The sequence below is a fragment of the Ciconia boyciana genome, chromosome 5 (genome assembly GCF_034638445.1).
Source record: "Ciconia boyciana chromosome 5, ASM3463844v1, whole genome shotgun sequence".
Taxonomy (NCBI): domain Eukaryota; kingdom Metazoa; phylum Chordata; class Aves; order Ciconiiformes; family Ciconiidae; genus Ciconia; species Ciconia boyciana.
This window is the reverse complement of record NC_132938.1, coordinates 75698058-75716677: the sequence shown is the minus strand read 5'-3', so window position 1 is coordinate 75716677 and position 18620 is coordinate 75698058. Positions and strand designations below refer to the sequence as shown.

The 18620-nt window shown below is 35.1% G+C and overlaps 1 protein-coding gene across 6 annotated transcripts in view; it reads right to left on the bottom strand.

Moving 5' to 3' along the window:
* The window catches only part of SCLT1 (sodium channel and clathrin linker 1), a 48744-nt gene that overhangs the window by 25356 nt on the left and 4768 nt on the right, over positions 1-18620 (bottom strand). For 5 of the 6 annotated variants that reach the window (XR_012042811.1, XR_012042812.1, XM_072863230.1 and 2 more), the window contains exons 5-13: positions 17738-17807; positions 16567-16622; positions 16035-16167; positions 15116-15238; positions 13051-13116; positions 10364-10434; positions 4483-4573; positions 4219-4310; positions 2372-2549 (exon numbers count right to left, since the gene is read on the bottom strand). Coding sequence is in view for 4 of the 6 variants with exons in the window: in XM_072863230.1 (XP_072719331.1) it covers positions 2372-2549; positions 4219-4310; positions 4483-4573; positions 10364-10434; positions 13051-13116; positions 15116-15238; positions 16035-16167; positions 16567-16622; positions 17738-17807 (880 nt within the window). In the remaining 2 variants the exon portion in view is untranslated. The remainder of the gene's footprint in view (positions 1-2371; positions 2550-4218; positions 4311-4482; positions 4574-10363; positions 10435-13050; positions 13117-15115; positions 15239-16034; positions 16168-16566; positions 16623-17737; positions 17808-18620) is intronic. The other variant, XM_072863233.1, reaches the window with a different exon arrangement.

The window sequence follows — 18620 nt, the reverse complement described above, 5'->3', positions numbered from 1 at the left end:
ATGTGTACTATGCTGCATTTTTTTATCCTGTTCATTAATAAACTTCCCAGTTTGAAAAATTCAGGATTTTTTAGCCAGAGCAGTAAATTAACAAGTGTCTGTGAATTCCAGTTTATCCTTACTATGGCGTTACTCTAAACTGTTACTTATAACAAGCCACTTATTTATCTGTAACTGTTCAAGTTACTGTCTTAGAGACGCAATCTACATCACAATAATTTTTACTGGGCCACTTCTTTCTGTCAACTTCATGTGAGTTCATAGCAAGTGGCATCAAACGATCTCCTGAACTACTTTTGGATGAAAAATGGTGTTCTAACACCACTCTGATGTACTAATATTTAGCAGACTGGAAATATGATTTATACTCCTTACCAGTAAGTTTCAAATGAAAGAGTGTTTTCTGTTTTTTAAACTCTGAAAAGAAAGATTTTATTTTTACCTTTCATTCTTCATATTCTACCCACTATCAGGCTGTAGGGGAATGCTGTTAAGGATCAAAATATCTTACTAAGAAAAAGGAACTGACAAGTCCAAAGGTGGCCATCAAGAGCTGGAGGATGTAAAGTTTCATTTTTCACCCCTTTCTGAACCAGAACCTAACAGGTAAAGGGAATTGTAGAAGATCAGTTCACAAAGCAAATGAGATGCAGAAAGTTATGAGGAAATTATGAAAAGATGCCACCAAAGGGTTTCCTAAATGACTATAAATATATGGGAAGAAAGACTATAACAAGATGATAATCCTCTTTTGAATTAGAAGAAGAATCACAGAAGTTTAACTGCTGTAATGACCACAACCCTAAGCTTTGTCAATATTTTAATCTGTTCTAGAAGCAGGCCAGAAGGTAGCAGGATCTCTTTAAAGAAGTCAGTTCCCTTTTCTGTCAGAAAAAAGGAGGCAGGTCTGTCTCCTTTGAAACAGAACTGAAATCAGCAGGAGCAACACTAACTTTAATATTCCAAAAGTTAAAAAGTAAAAAGCTAGTTTAGATACTCAGGAGCTCCTCAAGTTTGAAAAGCAACTTCAGACTAAAAGGGAGCATTTATCTCCTTAACCGCTCAACAGTTCAACGTTAGCCCACATAGAATCAATTCTAAGATTCTCCATTTATTCCCACAGACATTAACTAAACTGGGTTTCACTTATTGATGGCTAGTCATCAGATGTGCATTAAAGTTCTGTCTTGCCAGCAAACACAATTCATTAGATTTCTAAAAGCCTGACTTGAACTGAAGCTTAGCATTAAAGCACAAGAGCCCATAGTAGGCAAAAGTTTATCAAGCCCTGTACCCTATCTCCTAAAGGGGCAAACAGCAGATACTTCAGGAAAGTTAAGGACTGGGAAAACAGGGTGACTATTTGCTTTGATCAATAGGCACATCAAGACTTGCTGGATTAGGCCCTGATCTTTAGGAAGTTTTGGTGGATTGTCCTGTCGTGAATTTGACTGTTTTCAAATGTATACTTTTGGCATACACATACATCATCCTATGACAGTTTAATCACATATTGTATATAAAAATTTGTTTTAAGGCCTCTCCACATCTAGTTTTCTTTGTTGACTCCTCCTGCACTTTCCTAATTCTCCTATGTCTTGCTTGAAATGGGCTGATCAAAACAGCACATGAAGGTGCACTATGTTTAAAGGCATCTTTATTTTTAACTCTCATTCTGAACATTCTGTTGATTATATCGAGTACCACCGAGGACTGCGTGAACGTATTCTTGAGAGACATCCACACCTCGTTTTTTGACTGGTAAGACTAAATTCAGCACCCAGTATGGCACATTTGAATTTCTTCTGCCATTTTATAATACACTAATAAACACCTTTGCAATTTTTTCCTGGCTGCAGACTTCACCCACTCATTACTCAGTCACTTTTCCAGATTTCTTCTGAATAATTAAGATCTGAACACAGAACTCACTCTCTTGGTGACCTATGTCCATCATATAACAAAAAAGTCCCTTTAGTTTTAGCTCTTCTTTCCTAACCATTAATAAGTTATAAATTCATAACAGGACTTTCCTTTTTATTCTGATAGCCCAATTTGTTTATAAGTATTTGATAAGAAACTGTCAAAAATTTTTGAAAATTCAAGTTCAGGTACAGTATTATCACTTAGATCATCTTTATCCAGGCACTCAACATACTCTTTGAAATTTATACCGTATGACAAGTCTAAGTAATGTATGGTGATATCACAGTTTGCTATCTTACACATTACTAATTTTAGTACAACAGACATAAAAGAAGCTTGGTTGTGTATGCACGTATGCCTGTAAGAATACATAATCAGGCACTTCACAACTGTAAGTGATGAAAGTATTCTAATATCTAAGAAATATCTTCATCCATTGCCTTACCTGACTTTTTTGTAGGTTAGCTTCCTCTAAGAGCTGTATGCAATCTTGGACTTTCGCAACAGCATCATACTTCTCCCTTTCTAGATTAGCATACTTTGTCTGAAGCTCTCTAATTTGTTTCTCCAGGGCTGTTTTTTCTGTTCTCAGCTGTTCAGCCTCTTGGACAGTAACACGTAATCTACAAGACAGTCACAATTTTACTCATTTAACAATAAGATGCTTAATTAAGACACTAATTCTTTCAAACTAAACTAATAGGAAGTATTTATTCATAAGTTGCCAAAACTGCATTCCTGGTTTTCTGCTTGTTTTTGGGCAGAGTCTTTGAGTTTAATATTCATCAAGTCCTAGAAAGAAACAGAATTAAAGGAGTTAACTCAGATATCTAATCTCAGAAGATCCTTAGAAGAATGTTGCTGTCCTGGGATACATCACTGAAAATGTTCTATATTAAAACAGAATAGAACAGCCCCAGAAGGAATAAAGTTTTCCTCTGTGGAGGAAACGGAGTAATTGGATGTGGGCAATGAAGTTGCAGCTATACCATTAGAACAAGAAAACCACTGGTAATTTTACAACAGCTCAGAAATTCTTATTGTTTAATTATGATTGTCAGAATTGGCAGGCACAAGAAAGGGCAAGAGAGTCTCAGAGGTATCCTCAAAAAAATCTCAGAAAGTTCCACAAGTGCTGCTGGTTCAATAAAGTGCACGGTTCTAAATCTCCATAGTGAGCACTTTTCAAGCAGCCATGCTTTTGTACTTTCCAACATGTTTGTAATAAAACATACAAAGCCAACCACTCTATTTTTGTAGAACCAAAGCACAATTTTTGTAGAACCAAAACCTACAGAAAATAAAACTAGCTAATTCCTTAAGACATTCTAAAATAAACTTAAGAGCCTCCACAATGGTCAGGCCAGTGAAATTCATCAAGTAGAGGTAGCCACACAAGTCTGTGCAACTCCTTGAGGCAGCACTTGACCACATAGTCACAAGGTTGGTTCCTTAGTAATCATTTGGTTTCTAGAGTTATTGAAGAGTCTACTAATCACGCTCACAAGGCTGTGACCAAGAAAGGAAGATGACTGGTCACACAATTATTGCAACAATAAATTTTAAGAATTCTTCTTAGCTATTAGGTCATTTGACTAATGTTAGTAATTCAAAAACTGTTTGTGATACTTGAATCAAAATCACTGTGCTCAGCTAAGTGTGATATCCTTGGAAAGTGAAGGGGGGAAAAAAAACCCCACAAAAGAACCTGATCGAGTCTTAGATCTTCCAGTAGATAGTGCTGGAATTAAAGTTCTACTCCTTAGCAGGTATTCAAACTACTTTTGTAACTAGCATTTATTGTTAAGAAGTGTGCTTTAACAGTTTTATTAAATAATATTTTTTGTATAAAGATTGCTGAACTAAGACCTGAAACCAAATCTTATTTAACACGGAAAGAAAAATCTGTATTAACCTCAAAACCAGCTAGCTTATATAAACATTTTCAAATTTCAGTGTGAATGTTTTTCTTTAGAACTCCACCTAAAGCTAATGAGAGTTTAGTAACTAGAATTTATGCACTAGAATGAAAAATATATGCCTCATTTTTTCTCCATTACAGTCAATGAAATGAGGTGGTCTGTTTTATAATTTTAAATACACTGAAATCAGAAGCTGTTCTGAAAGGCTGCAGAATAGAACAAATAAGATAGAGAGCAGCCAAGCATAAGACAGCTGTATTTGGAGAAAACAGAACTGCTCAGAAACACAAAACCCAGAGGCTGAAAAAAACATAATATTTTATCTCACTTGCATGTATCCTGTTATTAACATCCAATGAGCCATCTTTACCTTGCTTCTAATTGTTTTATACTAGACTGCATTTGCTGCAAGCGTTTGTCAGATGCTGTTTCTCTTTGCTGGGCAGATATCACGTCTTCTTCCTAGAAAGAATATATGTATTATCCAGACATCATCTGAGCTTGCCCAAACAAAATAAAGATATACTAACATAAAACAAGTTAGAGAACAACTTGCGATTAATTTAACGTCAGCATTCAGATAACTAACTAGCCATTCAATTGCAATAGAAAACTAATCTTTTCTCTAGAATACCTTTCTCTCCAACTGGCCTTGAAGCCTCTCTGTCAATCTGGTCATTTCATCAACCTTAGCATTTGCTGTCCGCCCATCTATTTTGGCTTGCCTGTATAAAGAAAACAGTCTATGAATTACATTTCAGTTATTATAGGGGGAAAAAAACAACTCCATTACAACTTTGTTGAAATAGCTGTGAAGGGCAGTGAGATTTCATAATACTGTTCCTACAGGGCAGAAAATGTTTCCCCCTTCCTTCTCCTTCTTACTATATGACAGTGAGAGAGGAATACCAAATTCATGAAACAATTGTCCTGTGGAAATTACTTCTTAAAGATAGCTTAACAAGAAGGCATATGTGTTGATTAAATATTTGGGAGGACTAGGCAATCAAAAACTTTACGTGATTCAATAACTTAGATATAATTGGCCACAGATATTTAATAGAGAAATCTTTTTCAGAATTAGATTTCACTTTTTAAAGCAATTTGACTAGGAATTAAAAAAAAAAATCATTAACCGCTTCTGAAGAATTTAACTGATGTGCTTTGTAATCTGAAGAGGTTTGATGAGCTGAAACAGAAAAGGAAAAAAAAAAAGGACTAGTTAATGAATCAGACTTCTTCCTCAGTAGAAAAGCTTATTGCAAGGAGCAACGCTCCTACTCCTCTGACTTGGGAACAGAAAGACATACAGAGTCCTTCACCTGGGGTGTAACCCAATTATTCAGGCTATGTATTAGGCTAAATTTAAAGACCAATGGTTGAATGTATGATAAAGTTAAAAAAGAATAAACATATTAGATAAGCTAATGCAAACTGGAGCACTAATAGCCATGAAAGCAGCTAGAAAATATTTAACACTGTTAAGAATCAACTTCAAGCAAAAATTCTGTATAGAAATAATAATTTTAATTTAATGGCATAAAAGACAAGAGCATATTATACCTGTATGAAAATCTTAAGCAAAATATACATAACCCCAGCAATTCTACAGCAAATATTTAATTTCAGCTTAATTAATCAGAAAAGCTAATTTTGTTATCATTTCTTTAAAAAGCAAAAACAAAGATAAAAACTTTATTCCCAGACACATGGTCCTCATTGCAGGTCCAAACCTTTGATCCTACTCCATCTGAATCATGCACCTTTCTCCTACAAAAAGTACTGTTAAGTTTATGAGGACATTAAGTTGCTTCCCCCAAAATATTTAAAACTATTTTCAATGTGCTGTAAAACAAAACAAAATAAAAACTCAAACCCCAGCATAAGAAGGGGAAAACAAGAAAAATATAGAGAGCTCATAAAACTCAGAACAGCTGAAGCATTAAAAATTTATTTTAATGACCAAATTAAGATTCAGATCAAATTCAGAAGTGTGTGTTTAACAAGCAACAAATTGATTCTAAAGATGCAGCTTTTATTCTTCACTGTGCAATATATCTTTAACATAATCGTGGCAAGTTATCTCCGTTTAAAAGCTTTAAGATTCTGAAATGCAGATACCTGCCCTAGCAATGCCAAGTTTCTGTCCTAGTAATGCCAACAGTTCAAACCTCAACTCTCTACAGAAATACATCAAATATGACATTGTCTCTATGCATGGCAGATTATGACCCCTTAATAGCTAGTGTAATAGTACATGAATAGTATGTAAATAGTACAGTGTAACTGTACATTTTATATTGAGTTTATGTTAACACTGACGAGAAGCAATGACTCAGTTCTCAAACACTTCTTAGGGAGTTTTTGCCCAAATTTCAATTGTTTATTTTGGGTAAGGTCAGCTTCTGATCTAAAGAAAAAAAGCTAATAATCACCCTGAAAGTACCTTCCAGCAGAACTCCTAATTTTGTCTTCTTTTTCCCAGACTACTTGGCAAAACTTAATCTGGCAGTCTTCCTTTAGTAGCACGCATACTAGAGAAATAGGATGACAATACTAGGAGCATGTTTAAAGTGTTTTATGGCTGCGTGTGTCAGACTGTATACTTTGCTATATATTAATCTTAAAATACCTAAAATTTATGAACACACATTTATAAGCTTAGCAATACCAAAAGCTCCAAAATTACATTCAACCTAGGCCATACAAACCTAAATCAAACCTAAATTCTCTTGTAAGTTGTTTTTTTTTTTTTAAATCTACTTTTCCTCTCCAGACTTGTTACTCTATCACCACAAATCAATGTAAATCTATTAAAAACATCCAAAGGATTAAACTGTCTGCTATATAATCCACACAGACTACATCTATGTAACTTCATGGTAGAGAAACAACTGGTGAAAATACTCCAGACTTCTTTGAGAATCACTGCAGCAGTTAACTTTAGAGCTATATAGAGCTGCTGCCATTAGCTTTGTGAGTATAACATAGTACCGTTTTTAGGGATGCAAGAACTTTTAGCTGATCTGAGAGGAACATGAGTGTAATCAGTGCCCGTAATTAGAGACATAAAATTCCCCTGAGAGCCTCTTTGCCCAAAACTGAGAACGCTATGGGGAGCGTAGCAATGACAAAGGTTGCTCATGATCATTGCCAGCCAGATTAAAAAGTTACAAAGAGATTTCTGAGAAGATGACAACTTGAAAGGAAACATGAAAACTTGTGATTGTGGGTGATGGACCTTAGAGGGACAGCCCGGCAGTGAAGCTGTGTTTGACCCTGCCAGGAGTCACCCCATGGGCATTGCCACCTTCTCCCAAGCCTGAGAGCAGCCGCCCCACCAGACACCAGGAGTAGCCTGCACCCAGCTGACAGCCCAGGGTGAAATAAATGGGGACCAACATATCAGGTGTGTGTATGGGAACTCAAGGGGTGCTTTCTCAGCAGGGCACAACTAGCAGACTTCAGGAAGCAGCACAAGCACACGTAAAGCTGGAGCACCCACACCTCCAGCTGTAGGGTGTGCAGATGGGGGAACATGTACTTCCCAAAAAGGGAGTATCTGTGCACATACTTTTAATCCATGCTTCTTGTGAGAAAGGGTGTGTGTACCTATATAAGAGCAAGCAAGAGTGTATGAGATCAGTACTTCATGGGATCAACTACAGAAGGCTGTTTATAGATTTGTGTTTATTAATATATTGCAAATGCCTAGGATTATGGTTTACCCTGTTATATTAACATTGATTATTAGCGTATAGACGCTGATCATCCATTTATTGATTAATGGCATGCAGTTAACTACTTTGATTGACTTAAGCCACATGTGTTGAGCAGTCTTGCCCAGACAGAACATACTAAATCAGAAATCTAGTATTCTGAAATGAGAAGGAGGATGACTACTCCAGCCCTGTGGATACTTAAATGGAAATCTAAATTCACTCACAATTTCACTGCTTATAAAACAGCAACTAATCAAAAATATGCATATATATTTGGGCATCTGCGAGTAAAAGTTCAGAGCAAGATGATCCACTAGCTTTCAGTCAGTCCCAGGGACTTCTACCTTTTAATATTTCTTCTTCCTGAAGCAGTAGTTTAAGCAGAAAACATGCACTTCCCTTATACTATCCACACTCATTGCCATATAGACAGTTATACAGATCCTTGTGTGTATACATGGTTATGAATCAGAAGAGTTTGGCCATTTTGGTTGTCATGCCATATTCTAAATTATTTGATCAAAGTGCTATCATTAAAGAATTTAATATAACTCCAAGGGTCAAGCCTAAAAAGGAGTTTCCTTTTAAACAAAGATGAGACCAAAGGAAATAGTGACATCTGTAATTTTGACAAACACTCTCAACTGGCTGCTCAACCACAATCTGAATGATTTTAAGTTTGTTTGGTGGGTTGTTTTTTGTTTGGTTGGTTTTGTTAAAATCGAAACCACTGAGAATGTTAGAAATGCAGTAATAAACTGAACATTGATAGCATTTATTGAATGTCTAAAATAGGCTCAGTTAATGCTAATTGCTTTCATACCCACTTATTACATGAGTCAATGTAAGCATGTCAATGCAAGACCAAAGATTTATAGATGAATGAGACACCAGAACAGTAATTCAATACTAATACCCTCTGCAAGGAAAGAAATTCCAAAAAAAGTAGGGATATGAAAATGTTGTCCTTTCCCTTTTAAGAATTAAATAGTAGCATGCACAAGCAAATTGCAAGTGACGACTGAGTTTGGAAATACTGTATTTTAGCAAATACCCTGAATACCACCTTAATCTTTGATTGCTTGTCACAACATTTTCCTTCTCCAAAACACACTATTTTTGAAAATAGTTTTTCCATGGAAAAATCTTGGCTAACAAAAATGAGAAGTGCTAACAAGTCCCCCTCAAAAACACATCTTCAGTGATTGAGGTAACTTGGCATTTGTAAGCAGGTTCTGATCCTAAATTTATTGTACAAAGGAAATGTAAAAATAAACGTTGTTTAAAACAAATAAAATTCTTCTAGTAAGTAAACCATAACATACCAAGCTGGGGGTGAAAGCTTAATATTAGAAGCAGCTAATTTTTATTGCTCTAACAGCAGTAAAGTTTAGACACAACCAATCTTGAAAAAAAGACCAATTTTTAAATTAGTTAATAAATATTCAACAATGACCAATATTCAATGCTAATGAATGGGTTCATTCACTCTAAACCTGTATCTTTTACTTTGGGTATTGTGACACAGTAACTTTAATATCTATGAATAGTACAACTATTAAACAGATGTTGAAATTTGTATAACACCCAATCTTTACAGTGATAAGCACTTAGCATTACAACAGATACCAATTGCTCTTCATGTAGTATTTTGTATGGGTTTGGAAGAGAGAAGAGGGAATGTCTGATGCAGCCATTCTTTCTTGGAGGGATAAAATCAGTATTACAATGAGTTCAGTCAACCTAGGTTTCTAAATACCAGCATTACCTGCAAAAGCTGCATACAAAATTGAGTGCATGCACAAACACACAGAACCATCTTTAACTTTTTACATAAGAATGAAAATTATTTTTACCATTTTTGGGGTGATGTTCTTTAAAATCAAAAGGTAAAACTAGTGTAGAACATCATAGCAGTCCAACCATATTAAATGTTTTAATCACAGTATCAAAGGAAATTACAATCACTGAAATAAAAGGAAAATTTAATGATTAAACAAAAAAAAGTACATTATAAATTTTAAGCTTATAAACTTAGAAGTTTATTTTTAAAAGCTTATTTAAAGCTTTAGGTAATGCTATACAAAAAAATAACACTGGTTGATAATGAGTCCATTTCCTTTTCATTGTCAGTCCACAAATCCACTGTTCACTGAAATTTTTAGTTTGACCTCAACCATCACTAATTAAAAGAGTTAACAGATCCAGTAAACTGGCATTGAACAGACTATGGCTGTAAATACAAATAATCATGAAATTGTGTCACAGGTATTTTTCTCATTTTCCTTGATATACTTCAGGAATGTAATTAACGCTTCTCTTACCTCTAACTTCCAAACAGCCTATGGTTTAGAGCTCTTTACTGAGAAACAGTGAATGGAAATTTTATTAAAAACATTAAAACTTGAAATTACTTTGAACATTCAAATTTCAGAACTGTAATGATTAACTATGTAACTGCATTTTGAGCAAATTGTATTCTAATGAAAATTTATCTTCAGGGTCAATTTTGTTGTGATACTGATGCTTTGTTCCTTTTAAATCAAAAAGTCAAATGTTGAATATTTCAGGAAATAGCTGAACCAAACTAACTGGAAATATGCCACCCTAACACTAATGATGGACTAATAATGTTACACATTTGTAACAAACTTAAGAGGCATTAACTGAAACCATTGTAACTATCACTATCAAGTCAGTTTGCAGTACAAACAAGGCCCATGATACAGCAGCAGGTTAAAAAAAGCTATAGAAATTATATTTAATAATTTTTTTAAATTGCCTGGTTTATACCTCAGTTGTTTTCGTAGCTGCTCTAGTTCCACATTCTGTTCCGTTACAGTTTTCAGAAACTGTTGATTGCTCTGCAAAATAAGGAGATATTTGTAACATGTTCCTTATTGTATTGAAAATGTTATATATTCAGAATTGTAATAGGGCATTTCTACAGAATATAATACCATAAAAATAGCCAATAAGGTCTATTTAACACTGTGGCTGGTCTCAAAGTTCCAAGGTTTAGGTAGAGTATTTTAGAAAGGCAAATGCAGAGTGATGTTTCCTAATCCTCCCCTTCTTTTCCCATATTTTGGTAGTGTAAGAACTTCCTGAGATGGGAATTCTAATAGCTCAGACCTACCATCTGCATTCCCATCTAGTTTAGGCATCTAGAATACCTTGTCACAGTGAGTACCACAGTAGACCACACGTTGCTGAAAAGAATTCCTTAGAGACAAGAAACAATGAGAAATTGCTCCTCCTTCATTTTTTCTATGCCAGCCATCGTGCTGGAGGTGTCATTCTCCTTCAGCTGTCTTCTCATTTGAGAATCATTTCAGGTTTTTGTTACCCTACTAGCCTTTTCTAGATCTTCTGTATACCTTACATTGAGATATTAGAGATGACCACAACTGCAGGCAGCATTCAAGATGCTACTGTACTGTGGACTTAAGCACAATATATTCCTTTTCCCCTGTCTCCTAATAATTGCTAACATTCTTCTTGCCTTTTTGACTGTTGCCAAGAATTGTTTTCAGACACTGCCTACTTCTAAAATACCTATTATGAGTGGTAACAGTTAATTTCAAGACCATCACAGACTACCCAAAGTAAAAGCTCCCCCCTGCCCACATGCATTATTTTGCTTTTATTAATACCAACAAAATGTCAAATTAAATTCACTCAGATACTCAACATCATGAGATCTTTCTGCAAATTTCTGCAGTTTACTTCAGTTTTCACTGCCCTGAATAGTTTAACATCAGTAGTGAACACTGTTGCCTCAATACTGAATCTAATTTCCAGAACATTTACAAATATGCTGAACAACTCTAAACTGAGCACATCTAGGAAACACTGCTGTTTTACCACAATAAAAAACCTGACTAATTATTCTGTCTCTTCACTTCCTATTTTTCAGTTTGTTAGTTCACCAAAGGGCATGCTTCTTTATCCCATTACATCTTTATGCCTTTGGTAATAGACCTTGCCAAATGTTTTTTGGATAACGCAAACAAACGGATTACCTTTACCTTAACATCGTCTGCCTCATTCCTTTCAAAGAGTTCACATATTTTACTCTCTCCTCTCCACATAATCTCTTTCCAATTTTATGATTTTAAGCATTCAGTGATTCTATATTTGAGGTACCTACTACTGATTTGCTTGTAACAGCAGATCAGACAGTCTGTAACTTCCAAATCCTCAGCAAAACTGCTTTAAAAGCTCACCATTGTATTTGCTTGAGATTGTTTTCAGACAGCAATAACTCTAAAGTATCTATCTTCAGAGATTAGCTTTGAGACCATCGCTGACTACATAAGGCAAAAGTTCCTCTCCGAGTGCATTATTTTGCTTTTATTAATACTAACAAACCAGCTTGTAAACAGGACAACTGCTTGCAAGATACAATCCTGCAGTAATCTGCAATATGCTACTGAACATTGGTAAGGGCTTGATTGGAGTATTGCACTGTTTCCAGCACCACAGTTCAAGAATGATGGCACAACTGGAAAGAATTTAAAGGTGAGCAAGAAGAATGATTAGATATCTTAAAAACATAGTCAAAGAACATTTAAAGACTTGACTTGCTTTGAACAGAATAGAAAAAGTGGGGAAATGAAAAAGATGGCAATATGAAAGTTTTCAATAACAGACACCATGACAAAGAATGTAGCAATCTTTCCTCTGTACCTACAATATTTCACACCAAAGAAACAGGCTTGTATTTTAACAATAGGTCAGATGTGAGGAAAAAATGTTCCAGTGATAAAGACAGAAGAGAGTTAGACTGCCTAGAGTAGGTTAGGGGTCTTTTTGCACTGCCGGTATCCAAGACAAACATTAATCAAAAATCACACAGGAATCATGTCTTTCAGAGAAGAAGCCGCTCAGCCAGAAACTTCACCATGTCTTTCACCTCAATTTTTCTACCATATTAAAATTGTTGGTCAATCCTGAAAGTGCTAGGCTAAAGCTTAGAGAATAAGAAGTTTCACAATCTAAGGATATGGATGAAGCACTAGAAGATTATTAGAGCTCAGAAAAATCCCTGAAAAAGTCAACGACAGATACTGAAGCCAGCAGTGCCTAACTAGGAATTGATAAACGTGTGGCAGAGCTAGCCTACATAAGAGGTAATAATTTAAATAAATTTTTCCTTTGTGAAGACTGTTTTGAATGTGTGACTGAAGTACACTCACCACATACTAAAATTCTGGGTGTAAGCTTACCACTGACTTCTTGAACAAAGAGCTCACAATATTAAGAGCTAACCTCTCAACCACCCTGACCTGGTGTTTGGAGTTCAGGAAAAAAAACATTACTACTTGATTTTTGGCTGGTCCCTAGAGAAGTTTGCAAATCTGAGTGGCACAAGTTCTTTTCCAGCCAGGTACGTATGAAGGAGTTTTTGCTTTTCTTTTATACTTTGAGGAAAAAAACATAATTTACTAGGTCACTGCTCAGAAGGTTTTACTTACCAACTCTATTTTCTCATTGGCTATATGCAGTTGCCGAGTCAACTGTTGAAAGCCAGTCAGTTGATCCTAAAAAGAGAATTCAGAGCTTCTTATAATCATCATCATCATAAAGAGTGTATAATCAGAGAGTTTCATAGTCAACAGAAAACATTTTCAAAAAAATTTATACATGTTGCAGGAAATTCAATATGCCTTTGTAGATTTTAATTAGATTGCTTTTAGCTGTCGACCTAGTAATCTGGCAAATTAAATTTACTACTGAAAAATGTATCTGAATTTCACTCAGTTACAAATTGCCTCCTTCCAAAACTCATACACACTTACTATCAAAATATGAAAGCATACATGAGTAGTGTCTTTAAAGAGCCACACAGACTACGACGCTACTCCAAGCATTTTTGATAAGCACAGTAGCAGACATGTACCCCTTAATTAAAAAATGCCTGAATGGACAGGTTTAATTTGCTCTTCACCGTATAGGATGTCTTGTGTCTATACAAAAAATCGTTCCGATTCAACTCCTGAGTCCCTGAACGTTAACTCTGTCTTCCTAGGAAAACTAGCATAACACAAAAAAATCATCTGCAGCATGCCAAGTGTCTTCACAGCATAGAGAAGACTCACATCCCTGAGCTGGAATATCTACTAGTTGTACTGTGTTTAACACCTCAAGGCCGAGTATACGCCAGAAACGTATTCCAACAACTCCCTTATTTACTATGTCCAACCCTTACAATGATATCCTCTTTCATCTTTGCTTTCTGTCAATTCTAATTCTAGTTGGTCTTACCTATTTCTGTTTACCTCTGATAGCTATTTTCTGCTCCTCCATTAAAAGCAAAACCTAAAATAAAAATTTATTTAACTGAAAAGTCTTTTTCTGTGGGAGACCAGTAGCATTTAAGAATAAAAGGCAGCTCAACCTTATTCTTGTTATAACGGCATTAAAATCCGCCAAGGATTTAGTTACTGAGGAAAAGTAGAATCTGACAGCCCTAAACCCTCCAACAGCTACCAATGACTCTGTATGCTCTACTATGCGTATATTACCAGTAACTGACAATGCAATGCAAGAAAACCTAATAGAAGGAACAGGAGCAAAAAGTTGGAACTACACATAGATAAGAGAGTCCTCATAACTATTACTTGAAATAATTATGAAACTTGACAGAGCACAATACCTGTACAGATCTTTTTCCTGTTTCTTGGAAAAGAGCATATTGCTGAGGTGGACTTAATACCACAAAAGAACAAAAATCAGTAAAAAAAAATATTGTTATACAGGTGAGCTGTAACCGTGCCCACAAGTCTAATGTACTTGAAAATGGAAAGGAAACGTTAAAAATTTGTAGCATCTCTTTACAGACCTAGAAATATCTGTAGCAAGGTACACACAGGCATGAATTTTCTATTAGTTCTTCACACACTGAGCATCTTTATATAGCTTGTCAGAGCAAAACAGCTTCTTTTCTGAACTAAGATTTCCTGAAAGGCCTTCCCCAGAAGGAGCAGAAGAGAAACAGGCTGCTAAACACAAGCTAGCTTTAGAAGAATACTGGTGAACTTGAATTTTAATCTGTTCACACATGCTTCTTTACCGAATGACAACTGGAAATGGAGACTACTTTTCCCACTATCCCACTGTGACCTTACAGACAAAATTCAGGATTCAAACATAGCAGAAAACACAAAAGACTTACACCTTAGAATTCAGAAATCTTTAGCAACTTTTTCAGATGTTGAACTCTACTGAAGATTTCCAACCATGCAATTCAAACATATGATTATTTATATGTACATGCATATCTTGTGCACATATACATGTATGTGCATTCCTCAAGGTCCTGCCCTTATATTTGAAACACAGAACTTTTCCAGTTGTAATGGTGCACTTGGCTGATGAATCAGTGACCACATCTGACCACTCAACTTTAGATGACTATTATGGAAAACAATTAATGGTACTGGTAGAACGCCGCCACTTCAGTTTGACTACGCACAGACCCAGAATCTCTACAGTATAGAAAGACATTCCAAAGTTAACAAAAACATAAACGAAAATTACTTTCTGCTTTTGCCTTTCAGCCACGTGAATCTGCGTTTCGGTCATGCGTTCCTGGTACTGCTGCTGGAGTCGATCATGCTCCTGTAATACAGTCTGCCAGAGCTCTATTGCTTGTTCTTTTTCCTAAGTTACAGAACAATGATTTGTATAAAATATTCTATTACAGCACATTTACCTTCATCTATTATTCTCTAAAGAGAGATGTCTTAACTTCTATTTTGAATAAATGCCATTTTCTGTACTTTTCCCTGCATGCATTACAACTATGCAGACAAAATACCAAATTCATAAGCAGAAAAACAGATGCTTACAAGTTCAAATGCCACCTACAAATGAATTGCAAGTTTTCCAGATTTTTTTTATAGCTCAAACTTTTACAGGTATTTACCATAGGCCTACAGTAGATATAATATTCAAATACCAAAATTCAGCTTTCAATTTAACTTCAACTTAATCATATGCAACAGGATTGATACATCATTGTAATAAGCTCAAAAAATTTTCCTGATCTTTTCAGTTTAAATATTTTCTATATCCCACATATACTTGCCTCCTAATATCACATTACAATGTTTTTGATTAAAATGACAAGCTACTACAAAAACCTGAATTGAACAAAGTATTTTATTAATTTCCAGGTCAGGAATTCAATATGAAGATCATGTCAACTAGGTAAAATTACAGGCACAAATTAATACTAAAAACTTCCTATAAGAATCTAGGAGAGAAGTTCCTTCAGGTTTTTAAGTTGAAAGTGTAAGTACTTGTTTCTTTAGCTACAGAAAGTCAAGAGGACCTCAAAATAGTCTCAAGGAACTCTGAACAAGTGAATTCTGAATGAAGAAATAAAACAGCTTCCCCTCATTTGCCATGGCACAACAAGAGAAATAAAACAGTACAAATGTTTAATCTCACACACTTGATTCGTCAGTTGTAGTTGTTCTTGAAGGTTTCTCACTATTCCTTCATCTGCAGGAATATCAGTTCCCAGAGGCATGAAAGGAAGAGCCTCCAGTTGCTTCTCAAGAGCCTCCTTCAACTCTGCATGCAGCCTGAAATTCAAAGAACTAAGTTCAGCAAAGTAGTTCTTTAACAAGATTTTTTTTTTTAACAACTGAAGTATACCGTACCTTCAATCTGTACATGCTATTTACTTCTAACTCATATTTAAATCTATTAAGTTATGTTCTACAAACACAATAGACAGTTTGAAATAGTTTAATATCTAGTTCTTTTAGAGATATGGTTAAATCTCCTAAACCTGGTGCTGTAAGCACTTAACAATGCTGTAAGCAATTAAGCACTTAGAGACTCTAACATTAAGCTCGTGAGTATGAGATCTTCAACTATTAAGTAGATTCAAAAGATTTCAAGGTCCTAGAAAAAAGGCTTTTTAAGGTTTAGAAATCAAGAAAAACCAGCAGTAGTAACAGGGCAGTGCAATTATTTACCTTTCATTTTCCTTGGTGACTTGTTCAAATTTTAGTCTCATCTCACTCATTTGTGCCTAACACAAAAACATGCAAGAGTAAGCACTCACTTAAGTGACATAAACTTTGGTAATTCTTTCATCTTTTAATTCTGACAGATACTGTAAAAGATGGACAATTTAATTCAGCATAATACAGTAAATGAAAAGCCACTTTCTTTTTTAAGAAAAGTTGCGGGATGCCACTTAAATTTAACAGCTGCCAAGTCCTGTTGTACCTGAGCATTCAGAAGTTATTATGAGCATTGAACTTACCTTTTGGAACTCTTACAGACTCAAGTTCTTTTAGGGATACAGTGGATAACTCTCATCTTTTATGCAGTAAGCATTTGTGATAAGAGTTTAGCAATTAACTGAGGAGAAACTTCAGTTACATGAGTCAAATGGACTGTTTTGTTAACTAAATAGTGCAACAAAACCATACTGCTTCTGTTGCCTTCTGAAATCAGCCAAGCTTGAAGACTGTATTTGCAGAATCTTTATGATGGACAGATCAAACAAACTAAGTGCATTAAACCAAAACCAGAATATAACTTCTGCATGTAGATCACAAGTAAAAATTGCTTTCTGTATGACACAGGTTTTAATTGTTAAACATATCACTTTGCTTTTTGGTGATCATATGAAGCATTAAAAAGTTTCATTCTTCTGTAGTTGAAAGGAGGACAGTCCCCCTCCACCCCAGCCTCCATGATAATAAATATTTAAAGAATTATTTGAATCTGAAGAATTACTAAGAATGAAGAAGGCTCGGTGTATCTACACTTGCAGGACTGCGCTGGACTGCATGGCCAAGATTAGACATCTAAGGAAAGGGGGAAACAGCTGCCTCATCTGAACATCACCTAGGAAAACACCTGCAACCATATCAGAACATCTAGAGAAATAAAACATGCATGTTTCATTTCACAACACTACTTCTCCAAACACACAGTAATCTGTGCAATTTAGACAATCTCCCAACCTTTTCACAGAAAGCTCTCCATTCATCCATTTGAGGCAGACTGCAGAGCAGCAAGTTTGTGAAGCATGGTGCAGGCATACTTTCCTTTATTGACAAAAACTAATGGCCTAGATATTAATACTAGAAAAGACTAAGACTACACAGTCTGAAATGTTAGGAACATCCATACCTGATAAAGCTGCAGCTGTTCTCTCATTTCTTCCAAGTGTTTATCATACTCTGTGATTAGAGTTGACAAACTAAAAAGTTGAAAAACATGCTTAGAATAAATTTTGTAAATGCTGAAACTTTGTTCTGATAATTAACTAGTTTTACAGAATTCTTAATCTAGAGAACAGAACAAAACAGTTACTTTTCCTTTTTTTCCAAGCTCAACATTCACCAGAATCAAATGAACAAATTTAATTACTACTTTTAAAGTATGATCATTAACAGCAGATTTCCTGTATAACAGAACTAGAACATGGGACATTATAAATGAGCATTAATACAACATTAATATTTCATCCATAGAATCCCAAACTATTTGTTACTGCTTTCACATACAACAGTAAAGTAGTCTATAAGGCAACGTAAAATAATGTAGTTCTACTTATATACTTTTTCCTTCCTAATATTTTTGTAATTGATAGTAATACTCTGAAAATTCTATATTAGTCTGGAGTGATAATGCCTTAAAAGCTAACAAGAAAGGATAGGTTATTTTTTATAACAGAAAGGAAATGACAATGATTATTAAAAAATTTAGTAATAGGCAACTGTTAGCTGAAAAATGTCAAATAAGCATTTTTAAAAACATTCATCTGACCTCAACAGACAGCAGTTACCTGGGCTGCCTAGATCAGTACAATCTTACCTGCGCTTTTGTTTATTATCTTAAAATTTAGACCAGAGAACTCCTTCCTTCATCTCTCATCCTTTATTTTACAGATTGTGCAAAAGTCATATATTTAATTTACTGAATAAACAGAACAGTATCTAAAAACAACTGCTACAGGAACACATTTACAGACTTCCATTCACAAGTTCTGAGAGCTGTGAACACGTGTACA